General features: G+C 43.4%; 1 protein-coding gene across 3 annotated transcripts in view; it reads left to right on the top strand.

Moving 5' to 3' along the window:
• Positions 1-15000, top strand: part of NCAM2 (neural cell adhesion molecule 2) — a 539492-nt gene that overhangs the window by 449849 nt on the left and 74643 nt on the right. For all 3 annotated transcript variants that reach the window (XR_006287979.1, XM_037905715.2, XM_043538332.1), the window contains exons 13-14: positions 3030-3149; positions 8727-8848. Coding sequence is in view for 2 of the 3 variants with exons in the window: in XM_037905715.2 (XP_037761643.1) it covers positions 3030-3149; positions 8727-8848 (242 nt within the window). In the remaining variant the exon portion in view is untranslated. The remainder of the gene's footprint in view (positions 1-3029; positions 3150-8726; positions 8849-15000) is intronic.

Below are 15000 nucleotides of genomic sequence, written 5' to 3'. Positions count from 1 at the left end.
GCAGCTTTGTTTGTGAGAAAATGATCACCATGTGTCAATGACTAATTCGTATAATATGCTCATAATAAAGTGTGAAATGTGTAAATTCCTGTTTTCCAAAACTCATTAAACTCATTTAGCTCCACTTGTAACGGGGCTTCTATCTACTACAGAAAACAAGAGGCATCCAAAATAGACAGGATAATAAATATGGAGTCAATAAAATAACAAAAGTAATAACAGAAACAATATGTGTTCAGTATAAATAAAACTTTAAAAATGATACTAAATCAACCATTGAAATACTTCACCATTGCAAAAAAAAAAAAAAAGAAAGAAAGAAAAAGGCTCCCTGGCACAGTGACTCCAATGGAGTTGCACTACCAAAGACTTGTGGCTGCCCCTCAAAGGTGACTGCACAATAAAGAGAATACAGCCCTAGCTCTACAGGGCAGGTGAGGGTTGATGTGCTTCTCTTGCAGCACATCAAATCTCCATCCTTTTTCCCCATGTGGATCTGAACCCTGGGAGGGAACAGGGAACTTTATTGTCAGGGCAACTGAGTACCCCTTCTATGTAGGAGCAGGGAAATCATGTTCTGTGGATTCCTGTTGTGTTCAGGTCTCAAGGCACATATGTGACATCAATAACATTTGCATTGATCATGCCAAGTCTTTTCATAATATACTGTACTGTGTTTCCAGAGAGAATCTGAAATCCAACTCTTTTGTAGATTATATTGCTGATTTGCTATACCTTGTCTGTATGTTTGTATTATTAGGAGTATAGTTCATTTCATGCAACTTTTTTACTGTTCTAAGCATGTGCTTATAATTTCATCCTGAAGTACAGCTACAGTTCTAGAGTCAAGCTTGGTTTGCATGGAATACTCAGGCTAGGGTTTGATTTTCCCTTCTAATACATGGCACTTACTGATGCACGTCTTGGGTAATCAGCTCTTGCTCTTTTAAGTGCTCTTCAACAGCTGGCTGAAGATATTAGGTGACATATTTATGTATCTAAGGTTAAGGTGCCAACCTTCTTTTCTGAATCATTTGTTGAGAATGTCCCTGATTGCCTTGGCTTGTAGGCATTCCATAGACCTCTCTTCAAGGATCTACAGATGGGATCAGTTAACTTTCAAATTCTTGATATTAGGACTTAGAAAATTTCTTTTGCTCTTGACAAGAATCTTCTCTCTTTAGAGGTTTGTTAGTAAAACAAAGTGGAATTTCCACAGCATGGCAAATGGATAATTTACATTCAAAGGGCAAGGGTGGACACTGTGCTCTGTCTTAGGAGAGCATGCTTCAGCTTACATTGTGAGGGAGCTGGTGATGGATAGAGACGTGTCTGAAAAACTTATCTAATACCCTGAGTCGGGGAGGACCTGGTGTGGACAGCAGGCAATGAGGGAAGCCCAAAACACATGCATCACAGGAAGGGGGGTGCTATCTCCCCACCCAACTTTGGTGCTTTGCCTAGCCATTGGCTGGGCAATGGGAATGGGGTCAGGTGACTGGCTGCCATGTGCCTCCCCCCTTTGCCTCTTTAAATTATCTCAGGCTTTTCAAAAGCCTCTTACTCTCCAGTTCATTCCCTGCCCTCCTCCCTCCCCTCCCCCAATTGTAGGTTAGAGGGTGTACCGCGTGTGATGCTGTGGCCTGATTGATCACTCATTTTTAGGAATCAGGAAGGAATTTTTCTCCTAGGACCAAATTGCCATGTGGTTTGGTGGGTTGTTTTGCCCTTCTTGCAGCCTCCTGGAGGCACAGTTAGATTGGGAACAATAGGATTCAAAGTTCATACAGTGTTGTTAAGACTACTGACTTGTTGCAACTTGTAGCTGGTGTGCAGTGTGGGTACAGGCTAAACGGGACAGCTCTCAGAGGTAAATGGGACCTTGGATTTCATTGCTGGATCTTGCACATGTGGGGAGGAGGTCTGAAGTCTTTGCAGAATGAAGTTCCCCCCACAGCTTTGTGGCCTCTGTTTCTCCATCCTCCTCATTATGTGGGATGGTGGTGAGAGGTTTCACCCCAACTTGTTGTTTGGTTTGTGGCTGAAGCCCTGTAACTAGCTTTAATCAAATAACTCCCTGTTATGTTGGAGCTAGGGGTGAGCAGGGTAGTCCCCTCCCTAAGGTATAATTAATAAACTGGCAGCCTGTAGTTTAAACCCATTCCAAGTGTTTGTCATTCACTTTCTTATTTGTCCCGCTCAATTTACAGCAGCTGATAATGGTCCCAAGGAAGGTGCTACAGCAGCCAGTTTTCAGTTGGAAGTAAGGGAACCCATGACCTCTTTTCCAGATCTGCATCTTCCATACAGGTGGCCAGGAGTGGGAGGATGTCAGAATAACCACTGAAGCAGCCCCATGCCACCTGACGGTATGTCTACACAGCAATTAAACACCTGCGGCTGACATGGGTCAGTTGACTCACAGGGCTCATGTCAGGGTTGTAAAATAGCTGTGTAGACATTTAGGATGGAGGCCAACCTCTGGGACACCACAATGGGGGAGGGTCCCAGATCCCAGTATCCAGCCCAAGTGTCTACACAGCCATTTTTAGCTTTGCAGCACAAGCCTGAGTCAGCTGATGTGGGCCAACCACGGCCATGCCGGGGTCTTTTATTCTAGTGTAGACATAGCCTGTGTGTCCCTTCAGTGGGGGCATCATCCAATGGTGTCTAGGGCAACTGTTTGTCAATGGAGTTGTCCCAGTCTTACTGGGGAATCAGGCCCGGCATCTCATAGAAATGTGAAGCACTACCAAGCTCTTTATATTTGCACCTGACTTCTGTAAATCCTACACTAATGTCCGCAGATGGCATAACTTATTTAATTGCAGCAAAAATTGTGTAGTAACAAAACCATTTGGAACTATTAGCATTGAACCAGATGACTATTTTTCACTTTTGTAAATAAAACATTGTAAAATTAGACTCCTAATTTCAAAGCCAATGAATTACAAAATGGCCTTGGAAATGTTATTGTCTTAATCATTTTGTCAGTTTTTGTTTCACCGCTTCCTTTCCTTTCCTTTTAGCAATGGTTGTTCTTAGCAATCTGGAACCGAACACAACATATGAAATCAAGGTTGCGGCTGTAAATGGAAAAGGACAAGGAGAGTATAGCAAAATTGAGATCTTTCAGACTTTACCTGTTCGTGAGTAATGCCTTTGTTTTTAAATGAAAAGTTAGTTTATTTGTACTCTTGTAAGCCTATTTTACCTCTAGTTCAGCTCATAATTTCAAAAATGATTCACTATGAGTAAAATGCGCAGTTTACAATACCACATTCCCCTAGATCAGGGATCGGCAACCTTTGGCATGCAGCCCACCAGGGTAAGGCAGGGTAAGCCCCCTGGTGGGTCGGGCCAGTTTGTTTACCTGCTGCATCCACAGGTTCGGCCGATCGCAGCTCCCACTGGCTGCGGTTCACTGTCCCAGGCCAATGGGGGCAGTGGGAAGCGGCGGCCAGCACATCCCTCGGCCCAAGCCGCTTCCTGCAGCCCCCATTGGCCTGGAGCGGCAAACTGCGGCCAGTGGGAACTGTGATTGGCCAAACCTATGGATGCGGCAGGTAAACAAACCAGCCCGGCCCACCAGGGCCACGTGCCAAAGGTTGCCTGGCAGGCTGCATGCCAAAATTGCCGATCCCTGCCCCAGATTATGATGATCCCAGAAATCACATTTTCAGGTCATTTTGATAACCCTATATTGGAAAATTTCTCTAGTTATTTATATTTATCAGAATATTAGAAAAAAGTCTCTTAAATGTTTTATCCTGGAGAACATAATGTTAAAGCATATGAGCCTAAATTCTGTTCTCATTTATACCCATGCTGTACCTCTGACTTTAATGAGAATAGAATGTGGCCATTTCAGTAGACATTTCTCCCAGCAAATTATCCCTTGCCCATGTTCACTGAAATTCAGATCTCCTTTGTCCCCTGCCTTCCCCATTTCATTGTCTGAGGACTTTATTTATAGTTTATATGTAAATTTCAGATAAACACATCCCTTTATTTAAGACCTGCTACGTGAGTTTGAACATGCTCCACCAATGTGATTCGGGGGGAATTCATAAAATGATGCCATACACATTTCATCACAATATTATTGACCAGTGAATTATGAGTTTTCAAATGATACTTTACAAGGCGTACTTTGTGCAAAGATTATTACAGTAGTGTGTAGGGTGTGAATACAGGATCAATTTGGTCACGCTAGGTCATGCTTAGTCCATGTCCTACTGCTGAATTCAGTGTTCACCTCCATCCAGGCTCTTCCTCAGGGTTCTCTGAATTCCAGTCTCTGCCCCTAGTGTTAGGTCTCTTACCCATACTGAAATATGTCCTCTGGAATCTGGAGAGGTCTGCCACTGCAACTCTTCTCCAGAGACAGCAGGTGATCCTTGCTGGGCCGGTATTCTGGCTTGTGTCTGTGGGACTGCTGGCTGAGACCAGGTCCTCTTGAAGGCCTTGTGGCTGCAGCCCTCCATCTAGGAGGCTCCCCTCTCCAGGAGCGTCTCTTACCGGCTGCCTGTGTTGGTAGGTTCCCCAGAGAGCTCTCCTTCTTAGCTCCCCATTCACTCCTCTGGCTCAGGCTTCCCTTGGGGTTCCCCTCCACAGGAGTCTCCTGTCTCCCGTTGGAGTCCGCTCTGGCTGAGCTTGGATAACCTTTATCAGGTCCAATTGTTTGTTTACTAATCAGCCAACTCTCAATTACCCCCAGGGAGGTACTTCATAAAGTAGTCACGGGCAGACTGGGCTTTAGAAGCTATCCAGTGACAGATGGCCATGTATAGTGTTTGTTCCTTTGACAAATAGTTATAGCAAAAGGCATATACTGTTGCCATTAGGCCAATTTTTGCCATGCCCATTCACACCAAGTAAAGTTATCACAACCTGTCATGGGGTTACAACACCTAGGATACATAAAATCATGTATGGTTTGCAAACTCACAAACATTTCAAAATAATTGTAAAGTTAAAGTAATTCTGAATAGCAGCAGCTTTTATATTAACTGTTTATAATTACGTGGGGCCTGGTCCAAAACTCCTTGATAAAATTGGAAAGATTTTCATTGATCTCAGTGGGGTTTGGATCAGGCCTTTAGTCTGGAAATATTAATCCATGTAATTTAAGGTATGTTAAATGCACTCTGATGCCACAGTGATGGGTGCACTTTTGTTTGCAAGGCTATGGGGGAAAAGTTAAATAGATTTGTTAGTACTTTGATATATGTAGTTAGAACCCATTTGTCTTTTCACTGCTGGTGAAGTCAGCATTGGTTTTGGTAGCAGTTTCATAGAAAGCTTTTCAAATTCAGGGTTGTGTGGTTCAGTTATACAGTGCAACAGTTCACAGCAAGTATGACTAATTATCAGTGCATTCATTTCTACATCGAAGTAAATGAAGTTTTTGTTTGGTACAATATATTAGAATAACAAAGAGTATTAAACAACTGAATTCAAATTTAAATATGTGGTACTAAAGAGCAAGAACTGAATAATCTAACATAACCATTTTTGACTCCTTTTTCTGTTGTCCCATCATGTTCATATTTCTGTTTCTCTTAAAAAATACTACTGTACCTACCTCACTATCCCAGGGAAGGTTCATATGCTTAATGTTTAATAAGTTTTTTACATCAGTTATCTACATATTCAGAATAATAATTATTTTACAAATACAGTTCCCCATTTTATTACTTTGCTCTAACACTATCTTTAAAGAGAAGCACCGTCTAAGTTGAGTGACCTGAACTATAGCCTGCCTTTAAATTACTTAAAAAAAAAAACAAAAAAAACCTGGCCTCTTGATATGACCTTACCACACATTAAGTATTGGGGCCCTTTGTCTGGCTTGTCAGAGAAGGTGTGTTGCCCCTTTAAGGACTAGAGAGCTACCTGCTTGGGAGTCAGGCAGCTCAATTACAGGTCAATGTGGGGACACAGACCCATGCCCCCTCCAGATAACTGGAAGAAAGGGGAACTATTTATGCCCACATCTCAGCAGCAAAAGGTCCCCTTTTTACCTGGACCAGGCTGAACAGCTTCCACCTGTGGCAGTAGTTAAAATACCAGGTTTCTTCAGGACCTGCTGTGTGACCATTACACTAGTTGCTCCTTTCTTGGAGGTCTGGGAAGGAATTTTGCCCTCACCAAGATGAAATGGGTTTTTCACAAGCCCACAGCAGGTTGGAGGCTTAGTGGGGGCAAAAAACAAAAGGGGGTTAGGCTATGAAGTCACAACTCATTGTGTAAGCTGGGGAGATATCCATTGCAGGAATTCTGTGACAGGGTACTCTACTCATTGCTGGATGGCACCTCCTCCTGGCCACTCTGGGGATTAGCAATGTGAGGTAGAAGCCCCTTCCTGTAGTTGCACCCTATCTCTCTGTCACTTTATCTTGGTCTGCAGCTCCTCTCTCACTCGAGGAGCTGCTGCTGCTTCTTTTGTGATTCAGCCCTCTGGCCAGGTCATTAATCGGGTTCCCTTTCTGGGAACCCTTTAAAAGTCTCTTCTGTCCACATGGCATCAGGCAGTCCTCATGCCTGCTGTTCTGACCCTGTCATTCCCACAGTGACTCAGGCAGTCTTTCTGATCACTGCCAGTATCACTCTGCAGTGGTTGGTAGGGGAACCCAGGCCCACCCTCTACTCTGGTTTCCAGTCTAGGGCCCTGTAGTGAACAGTTAAGGTGTGTAGCTCCACCATCTTACTGCTCTCACCTCTGGCCTCTTCTTCCCTTCCTTCTCCCTTATCTCAGGGAGGAGGACTGCAGGCTTCCTACTTGATGCCTTCCACATTGTTGCTAACCTCGTGGCTTTGTAGAAGCCCCACCTGTTGCCTCATAGGTGAGCGTTCTTCTAATTAGCTTCCTCCAGCTTAAGTCTCCCCCATTTGCATCCTAATTGATTGATTGGGCCCACTTGGACTAATTCAGCCCTCTCAGGGCCAGTGTGGGGAATATGTCTCATCACAAATTCCATAGGGAATGGATATGGTGCTCAGACAGAATGAATTGGAAAATAATTTAGAGGAGGTATTCTTTAAAGGAGCAAAAACAGGGGGGGTGGTCCTGGGCTCCTATGATTGGTATATCGGGAGTCAACCCCCCTCCTATTTTAGACCCCTTACTCTTCATCCAAGGAAGTGTGGTGAGTTTGCAGCAGCAAGTTGGCTGGGAACCAGGATGAGTAAGAGGAAGAGCTGCCAGAAGCCCTCTGGGTATATGTAAATAATTATGGAATTACCTGCACTGTACAGTTGGATACTCCCAGACATTTAGGAATAAAGTTACAGCCTAATTAAACTACATTCAGTGTCTCCAGTTTTTTTCACAGCAGGTCTCTCAAGAAAGCTGCAGCACATTTAGCCTCTCTTCTTGATGACCTGAGAAAAACAGGCCTAAGACACATTTTTTATTTTTACATTCACAATTGCACTATCATCCCACCCTTTTGCTCAGCCAACCTGCTTCATTTTGTGGTGAAGAAAAGGTATTGAATAGAGGTAGTTAATAAATGCTAATAGTTTTTTGAGGAGAAATTTTGAAAGAAAATATTTCCCCCAAATTTCCTGTGATTTGTTTTTCAAATTTTCACTGAAAAACCAAAAGTTAAAAAAATATTTTGACTAAAAATGTTCAGTTTTAGAAAACAGTTTTTTTTTTCCTTTTCTTGGTTGAAAAAATCTCAGAACAATTTGAAAGAAAAAAAAGATTACTTTAAAAAACAAAAATAATTTGAAAAACAGCTTTCAGGCAAAACTTTAAACAGGTTTAGTAGTGAAATATACAAGAATCTTGCCCTCTGAAGCATTCTAGGAGTAAGTTTCTTCTATATGGCAGTGCCCTGTTTTTTCCTGGAAGGGATCAGATACTTAGAGTAAAGATATGATGGAACATGCACCTGAGCTCCAGCAGACCAAAACACAGCTCTCTCCTTTTAACAATGGCAGTACTCTTGCGTCCTGTATTTATGCTCTGGTTTAAAACGTACTCTGATCAAAATTTCAGCACAAATGTTCCTATTATAATAGAACCTACTTGTAAGAAACAACAGGGTCAACATCAAAGGGTGGGTTTATTATAAAAATAGAGCGTGTTTGAAGTAAAATTTCATACATTTCAAGATCTTACAAAATGCTTTTCTTCAAATTCATTCTTAATAAAATGATAGTATTCTATAATCTAAAAGAGCCTCGGGTTTGCTTTGGGACAGTTTATTGCTGCTGTTTATGACAGTTTATTGTCCATTAATAATGATTTAGATTCCACCAATGGGACTTAAGCACATGCTTTAAGTTAAGGATGTGTATAACGATTTGCTGAATAGCATGGGATTACTTATGTGCTTAAAATTAACTAGCTGCTTCTCTAAATTAGTGTCTGCATAAGGAGTCATTTCTTAAACAAGTTAAATTTGAAAGGATAAGAAATATCAAATCACAGAGACTTAGACTATTTTTATTCTAAATCCCTTTTATTTTTAGTGTACAAGTCTTTTATATGTTTTGTAACAAACGTGACAGCACTGATGCCAGGATGATCATTAAGTATCATTAAGTATGTTACAGAAACTTTGAAAACATCCTGTTTGATTATGAAGGTTTTGATTAATAATATTAATTAAACAAACAGTAGAAATATAATATAAATACATATAAAATAGAAATATTGAATTTCTCTTCTTCTCTTCCCTCCTCCCCGCCCCCACCACCCCAATACTCAGGTGAGCCAAGTCCTCCATCAATTCACGGACAGCCAGGCAGTGGAAAGAGCTTTAAACTTAGTATAACTAAACAGGATGATGGAGGATCCCCCATATTGGAATATATCGTGAAATACAGAAGTGTAAGTATTCCATTAATCACTGGGGAATGTTTTGATCTATATTATGTGTTTTGAATGTTGAGAAGAGGTTTCATGGAAAATGTCAATACTTTGTTTTAAAATAGATTGCTTATTACACAGCTGAAGAAAAACGTTTGTATATTTGAAATTTATAGTAGTTATTGTTACTCCTTTTCACCTCGTTTTTAATGCCAGATTACTATACTAAATATGTGACTGAAAAGTCAGAAAACTTTCTGAGATTTTGTTTTATTATATGGTAAGTAAAATGTTTGTTTTGTTTTCAAATCTAAAAAGTTTAATAAGATAATATAATACATAAGAGAGAGCTGGTATTAGATTCCACAGTATGTGATTAAAGAATATTCTGAAACAAAATAATTAGCCTTTTATGGTTGTGTTTATTTGTAGTGTTATACACATGTAAGGGCATCCTAATGTGCTAATGCAACTTAAATCAGCTTAATTGTTCTCTAGGTTAACAGAACTACCATTGGAAGTTGTCTTGCCATTGTGCATTTTCTACCTTTTCTACACATTTAAAGTTTAGTTTAGATATTCTGATCCACAGATAGATTGCAATGAGGAAGGACTTTCATATATCATAGTAAATGTATCAGCTCTTTAACAGGTAATTATATGATTCTATTGGGTGGATGTCTGATTTGTAGTATTTCTTCTCAAATCTAGCAGGTTTAAACAATTCACTCCTCTTTGCCACGCAGATCAACTCCTTTTCAAAGATGTTTCAGTTTCGTTTATGATCTTCCCAATATCTTTAACTAAGTAGGTTCTACCACTTATTAATAAATTTGGCTAAATAAAGAGTAGTGTTAAAAAAGGTCATGATATAAAAGGTATGGAGGCACCCCCTCTATTACACTGTTTATGTAAATTGAAGCACACTTCAGTTAGGGTTAAGTAGCAGGTGGTCATGCCACCATTTCTTACTGAAAACAAATAAGAATGTGTAGGGGTCGAAACAAGAAGAAAAACACATGGCTTCTTTGCAGGAAGTGACGGCATCCCATTCCATCCTATTTTTTCCTGATTTTGAGCACTGAAGTGAAACAAGAAACCATTGTCTTGCTATGCCGAAAGAAGGACAGGAGACATTTGACATGGGTTAAATCAGGCCGCAACTTTATTATTAGATGTCTGGGACTACCAGGCAGGTAACAGTGCAGGTAACCCCATGTTTATTCCATAATTCCCCGGGGGGGCTTTTACCAGCTCCCCTTCTTTTTCTCTCCTTGTCCCTCCAGCAAATCCATTGCCAGGACCTTACCATCCACCCCTGCCTCGTAGGAGGGTTAAGGTGGGCTATAAGGATGGGGGGTTGGCTGCCGTACCAATCATAGGAGTTCCCAACTGCCCCCCCATTCATTCCTTTAATGAACACCTCTTTTTAAGTCCTTTTCCAAGCCATTTATCCGGTCACTGTATACCTTTCCTATGGAGGACTGGACATCTGCCACAAGGAGGCACCAGCAATTAGCATGGCTGCCTCCTCCCCATACCCAGTCGGGTTCCCAGACATCTCCTAATGCCATCTTTTATATCAGTTAAAAACAGGACAGCATCTAAGTCAGACAGGTGAACCCCATGCTTCCAAAACAATGCTGCTGCCCCATATACTATACCAGGATGTGAAATTACTGTCCCTCCTATGGTCCCAAGGAGTTTGGCCACCTCTCTGTTCACATATCTCCTTGCCTTGTTCACACTGTGGGGCTCATGGCTCCCCCGCCAGACCCTGCACTGAAGGATGTCTGACCAAATCATGTTAACTCCTGGAAAAAGTTCAAGGATCAGCCCCAAGTCCCTTCTTGTTCTGAGCATTAGTTCCACCTCTTTAAGCATTCCCAAATCGTTTTCCCCAAGATGCACCACAATTATGTCTGGAGGGCCACTGACTGGCCCGCACAGAATATAGCATTGGTATTAGTTGATCCCATAACATGCTCTTCCTTGCATGCCAGCTGAGTATCGCCTCATCACTGAAGCCCAGCTGCAAACCCTTGGGCAACCTGAACACGTGCCTATGGGCCCAAAAGACAATACTATGCCCACAGATCCACATCACCATCTTCATGACTGGTCGTCCAATATTTGTAATGAGATTACGACAAACTAATGCTGACTTGCCGCCTGAGGTCTGACATACGTTCGGTACGCAACTGAATGCCAACGCCCAATTGCCTGGGTTGTCTCTGCTCCCATACCTAGCTGTGCTGCTGCCATTGCTGCCCTGATTCTGAATGAGGGGGATCCCAATTCATGGGCTGGCAGCCCCATCCTCATTAGCCCCCATCTCAACACAGTAACAAATTGATATGCTGTGAGGGGACTCCCCTCACCATGCATAAAAAGGGGCCTTCCCCCTTTGGCCTTATAACCCTGTAGGCCTTCAAAGCCTGAACTGGGCAGATCCAGGCTCACCACCCTGCTGGAAGATCACAGATTCACCCCAGCTGAGTTGATCTGTCTTTGACCATCGCAAGTGCTACATTTTTGAATGCTCATGCCATTGTATATCCCACAGTTGCAAAGCCATTCCGGTTGAGTCCCTACCGGATCCAGGTACTAGCTCACTGATCTTGAAAGCACCAAAAAATGCTGTCAAGAATGCAGCCCCGAACAAGGCTGCCTCCTGTCCATTATGACATACGTAGCCAAGGATCTGCACAAGATCCCTAAGTATGTAAACCATGAGGGGACAACAACAACAATCCACCCTGCGGCCACCAGTACGTGACCACCCAGCCAAAAACCTTCAAACCAAAAAACACTGCAAGGATTAGGATAACCATTTAGCCTACTGATGAATGTAATGGCAGAAAGGCAATTTGAGATTGTGGAGGACGCCAGTTGACAGCATGTTGCCAATGACAGCATGTACCGCAGCACCTGTTCCTCTGTAAAGGGCCGTATTGATGACCGGCTTCCTGATCCCGAAATTGCATGGAATCATTAAAACTTCTCTCACAGCCCTGCCACGTTGCACGGAGCAACTGATCTCCACAACACACTGACAACCATTCTTTGCCAAGGTTCCATAGCGCCAGTGGCATCTGCATGGGTTCCCGGCTGGCTCCTGGTGCCAACTCCAGAAAACTGTGGAGCTGAAAATGAGACAAGGCGTGTGCTATGCCATTGTCAACCCCAGAGAGGTTATGAAGCAATGTAATTCCCTGGAGCCCTTCCGGGGGCCAAGCCTCAGGGCAAAATACAGAAATTGTGCAGAGGCAATTGGTTGGGTGGCCCTGCCACTGTACCCCCGAATTCCTCCTTGTGGAATTATTGTCTCAACAACGTGGCCAAACCTCACCCTGACTTTAATTATTATTATTGTACATAAAAATAATAAAAAAACCCATTAAAACCAGCCCACAAATTTGACCCAACAGCCTTGTTGGGGTAGTTCCACCAGAGGCCATAGTCTATTCTACTGCTGCTTGAAGCTAGCCTTGGGGGAAACTGACAACTTGTCCATAGGCAATTGGCTGAATGGCCCTGCACCTGTACCCCGAATTCATTCTTGTGGAATTATTGCCTTAATAACATGGCCAAAACCCACCCTTGACTTTAATCATTATTATTTTATATAAAGAGGATAAAAATCCCCATTAAAAGAAACCCAGCACATACATTTGACCCATTGGTTTTGCTGGGGTAGTCCCACAGGAGGCCTTCGCCCATTCCAATGCTTGAAGCTGGACCCTTGCACCACCTTCCTTCTGTCACCCACGCCCTGTTCAAACAGGGCCTACCTGCACGTCACATTTGTTCGACCCTGCGTCCTGTACCTCCCCTCACCACCGTGGCAGGATTGTCATGTATGAAACCCAAAACATGGTTTGCATGCATGCCTGAATGTACAGATGCTGCAAAAGCCACCGCTATAAAGAACTGTATGCCCTTGAATGTATTGCATGCCCGCCCAATTCTGCAACAGCAACTGCTGTGATTAGATGTATGCCACTGAATGTATTTCAGAGTAACAGCCGTGTTAGTCTGTATTCGCAAAAAGAAAAGGAGTACTTGTGGCACCGTAGAGACTAACCAATTTATTTGAGCATGAGCTTTCGTGAGCTACAGCTCACTTCATCGATGAAGTGAGCTGTAGCTCACAAAAGCTCATGCTCAAATAAATTGGTTAGTCTCTAAGGTGCCACAAGTACTCCTTTTCTTTTTACTGAATGTATTGCATGTCCACCGGATTATATTTATATATCTGATAAGGCCGGGCTTCTCTCTGGGTAAGCTTCAGCGGTAACACAAGCACAGCTAAAGAATGCAGCCTTAGCAAGACACTTCTCCCAAGGTTGTCCCCATGTTGGAGGAACTTAGTTAGCCTGTATCAGCTGTGCAATACCCTGCATCTGCTTACACTCTGCATCTGCTTATGGGGTGGGCCTCCCCAGACAAACTGAGACAGTTTCTTGCTGGCCCATATGATTACCCCAAAAAACCCAACACATGATGGGATAAGCTTCAGAGGAATCACTAGTGCCCACAGTCCTCACCTTTGCCACATCATTTTGGTATGGCACCCTAAACCACCTCATGTACCTCTCCCCAAAGCAGATTCAAACACCTCTACAATTGGAAACATTTATCCGTTGTTGATTTAACTCACCCCGCCCTCTGTGTCTGCCTCGTCTCCTGAAATCACCTGAGTGGAATGTACTGCAGTCACCTGATTTGAATGTCCTAGATCTGGGTGAGCCATTATACCTTGTATGGCTTGCAAAGCTATGGAAACAACCTCAGACACAATAACCCTGATTACTTGTATCAAATCCCGGCTGACTGTCCCACCATCGAACGCAGCCAGCTCACTTGTCTGGGTGAGTGCTTCACCTTGAGCTCCCCTGGCCCAAGCCTGATAGGCTGCCCTTTGTAATGAAAGGCACTATCCCAGGCTCCCCGGGCCACTCACTCTTGTTGCAAGAATCCTGCCCTTGACTCACCCCGGCCCAAATCAATGTACTCCGTCCACCCTTTGCAGGGGTTGATTCCTCCCCAGTTCCCTGTCCCACTGACATTAATTGGGAGGGAGAAGCAAAATTCCACCCCCTGCTGTCTCCTGCCCACAGCAGGTAAAACCAGAAACCCTATTCCCTAAACCTCTGTGCACCGCACAGCCTCACTCCCCTTCCCTCTCCTCCTCTGTATACTTAGGGATAGAATCTGACTCCGAGCTGCCTCAGTACTCAACTGCACCTCCCTTTGTGAATTCACTCTGCTATGCCTGCCTTGCCCCGCCTGAACCAGGGTAAAAGGAGAATTAATCCTCTCCCTGTTCCTCCCCGCTCTCATTGTTCTGTGTCTGCCTGGAGCCATGCTGGGACAAGGCCCTGCTTCTCCATTCCAGGACTGAAGTGGGAGGAGGATTTTCTCCCTCCTCCTTCTCCCTGCTCACTGCTCTGCTTCCACCTGGAGTGAAGCCCAATTAAGCTGTAGTTCCCCAGAGGAGTCCTACTGAGACTTCCTCTTAGTTCCTGCCTTTCTCCTGGGACTGAAGGGGGGGAAGGGCTTTGGTCTGTGTAAAAAGGAAGGCTCCCAGCACCCTGCTGCTCCTCTTCAAACCCTGTATTCCCAAGGGATGAGTTAGCCACCACTCTGCCTCTTTTGCTGCAATTTTCACCTCTCCCCACCCCACCACCCCCAGCCATAAAGAACTGCTCCCTTCACTGGGCCAGCCCACCCCAAAAAACCCTGCTTAAAGGTGCAGGGCGGTCATTCATTTTGTTAGCGACATTACAGTGGTTGTTCATTTCCTGAGACCTTCATTTAAAAGGAAAAGGGCTAGAAAATATGTTTATTTACTTATTACAATAGCAGGATAAAAAGTAGCTAACAAGATACTTAAAACTGTATTTCCTTTCCCAACATATTGTAGCATACTTAAACATGGTGGGGGACAAATTTACCACCTGCAAAAGTAGTGAATTTGACTCAATGAGTGTAAGTTTTATCATTGCATTTGTCTTAACTTCTGCATATGCTATGAATGACTATACCATCTACCATCAGCCCAGTATTACCTCACTAGCTGTAACCAGGAGGTCATTTTACCAGCACTGGAGTATAAAAGGAGAGGTACAAGTCCAGATGGATGGTCAGTGTGAAAGAAACCAGGGGCA

This window comes from Chelonia mydas, chromosome 1 (assembly GCF_015237465.2).
Source record: "Chelonia mydas isolate rCheMyd1 chromosome 1, rCheMyd1.pri.v2, whole genome shotgun sequence".
Classification (NCBI taxonomy): domain Eukaryota; kingdom Metazoa; phylum Chordata; order Testudines; family Cheloniidae; genus Chelonia; species Chelonia mydas.
This window is presented reverse-complemented; position numbering and strand designations above follow the sequence as displayed.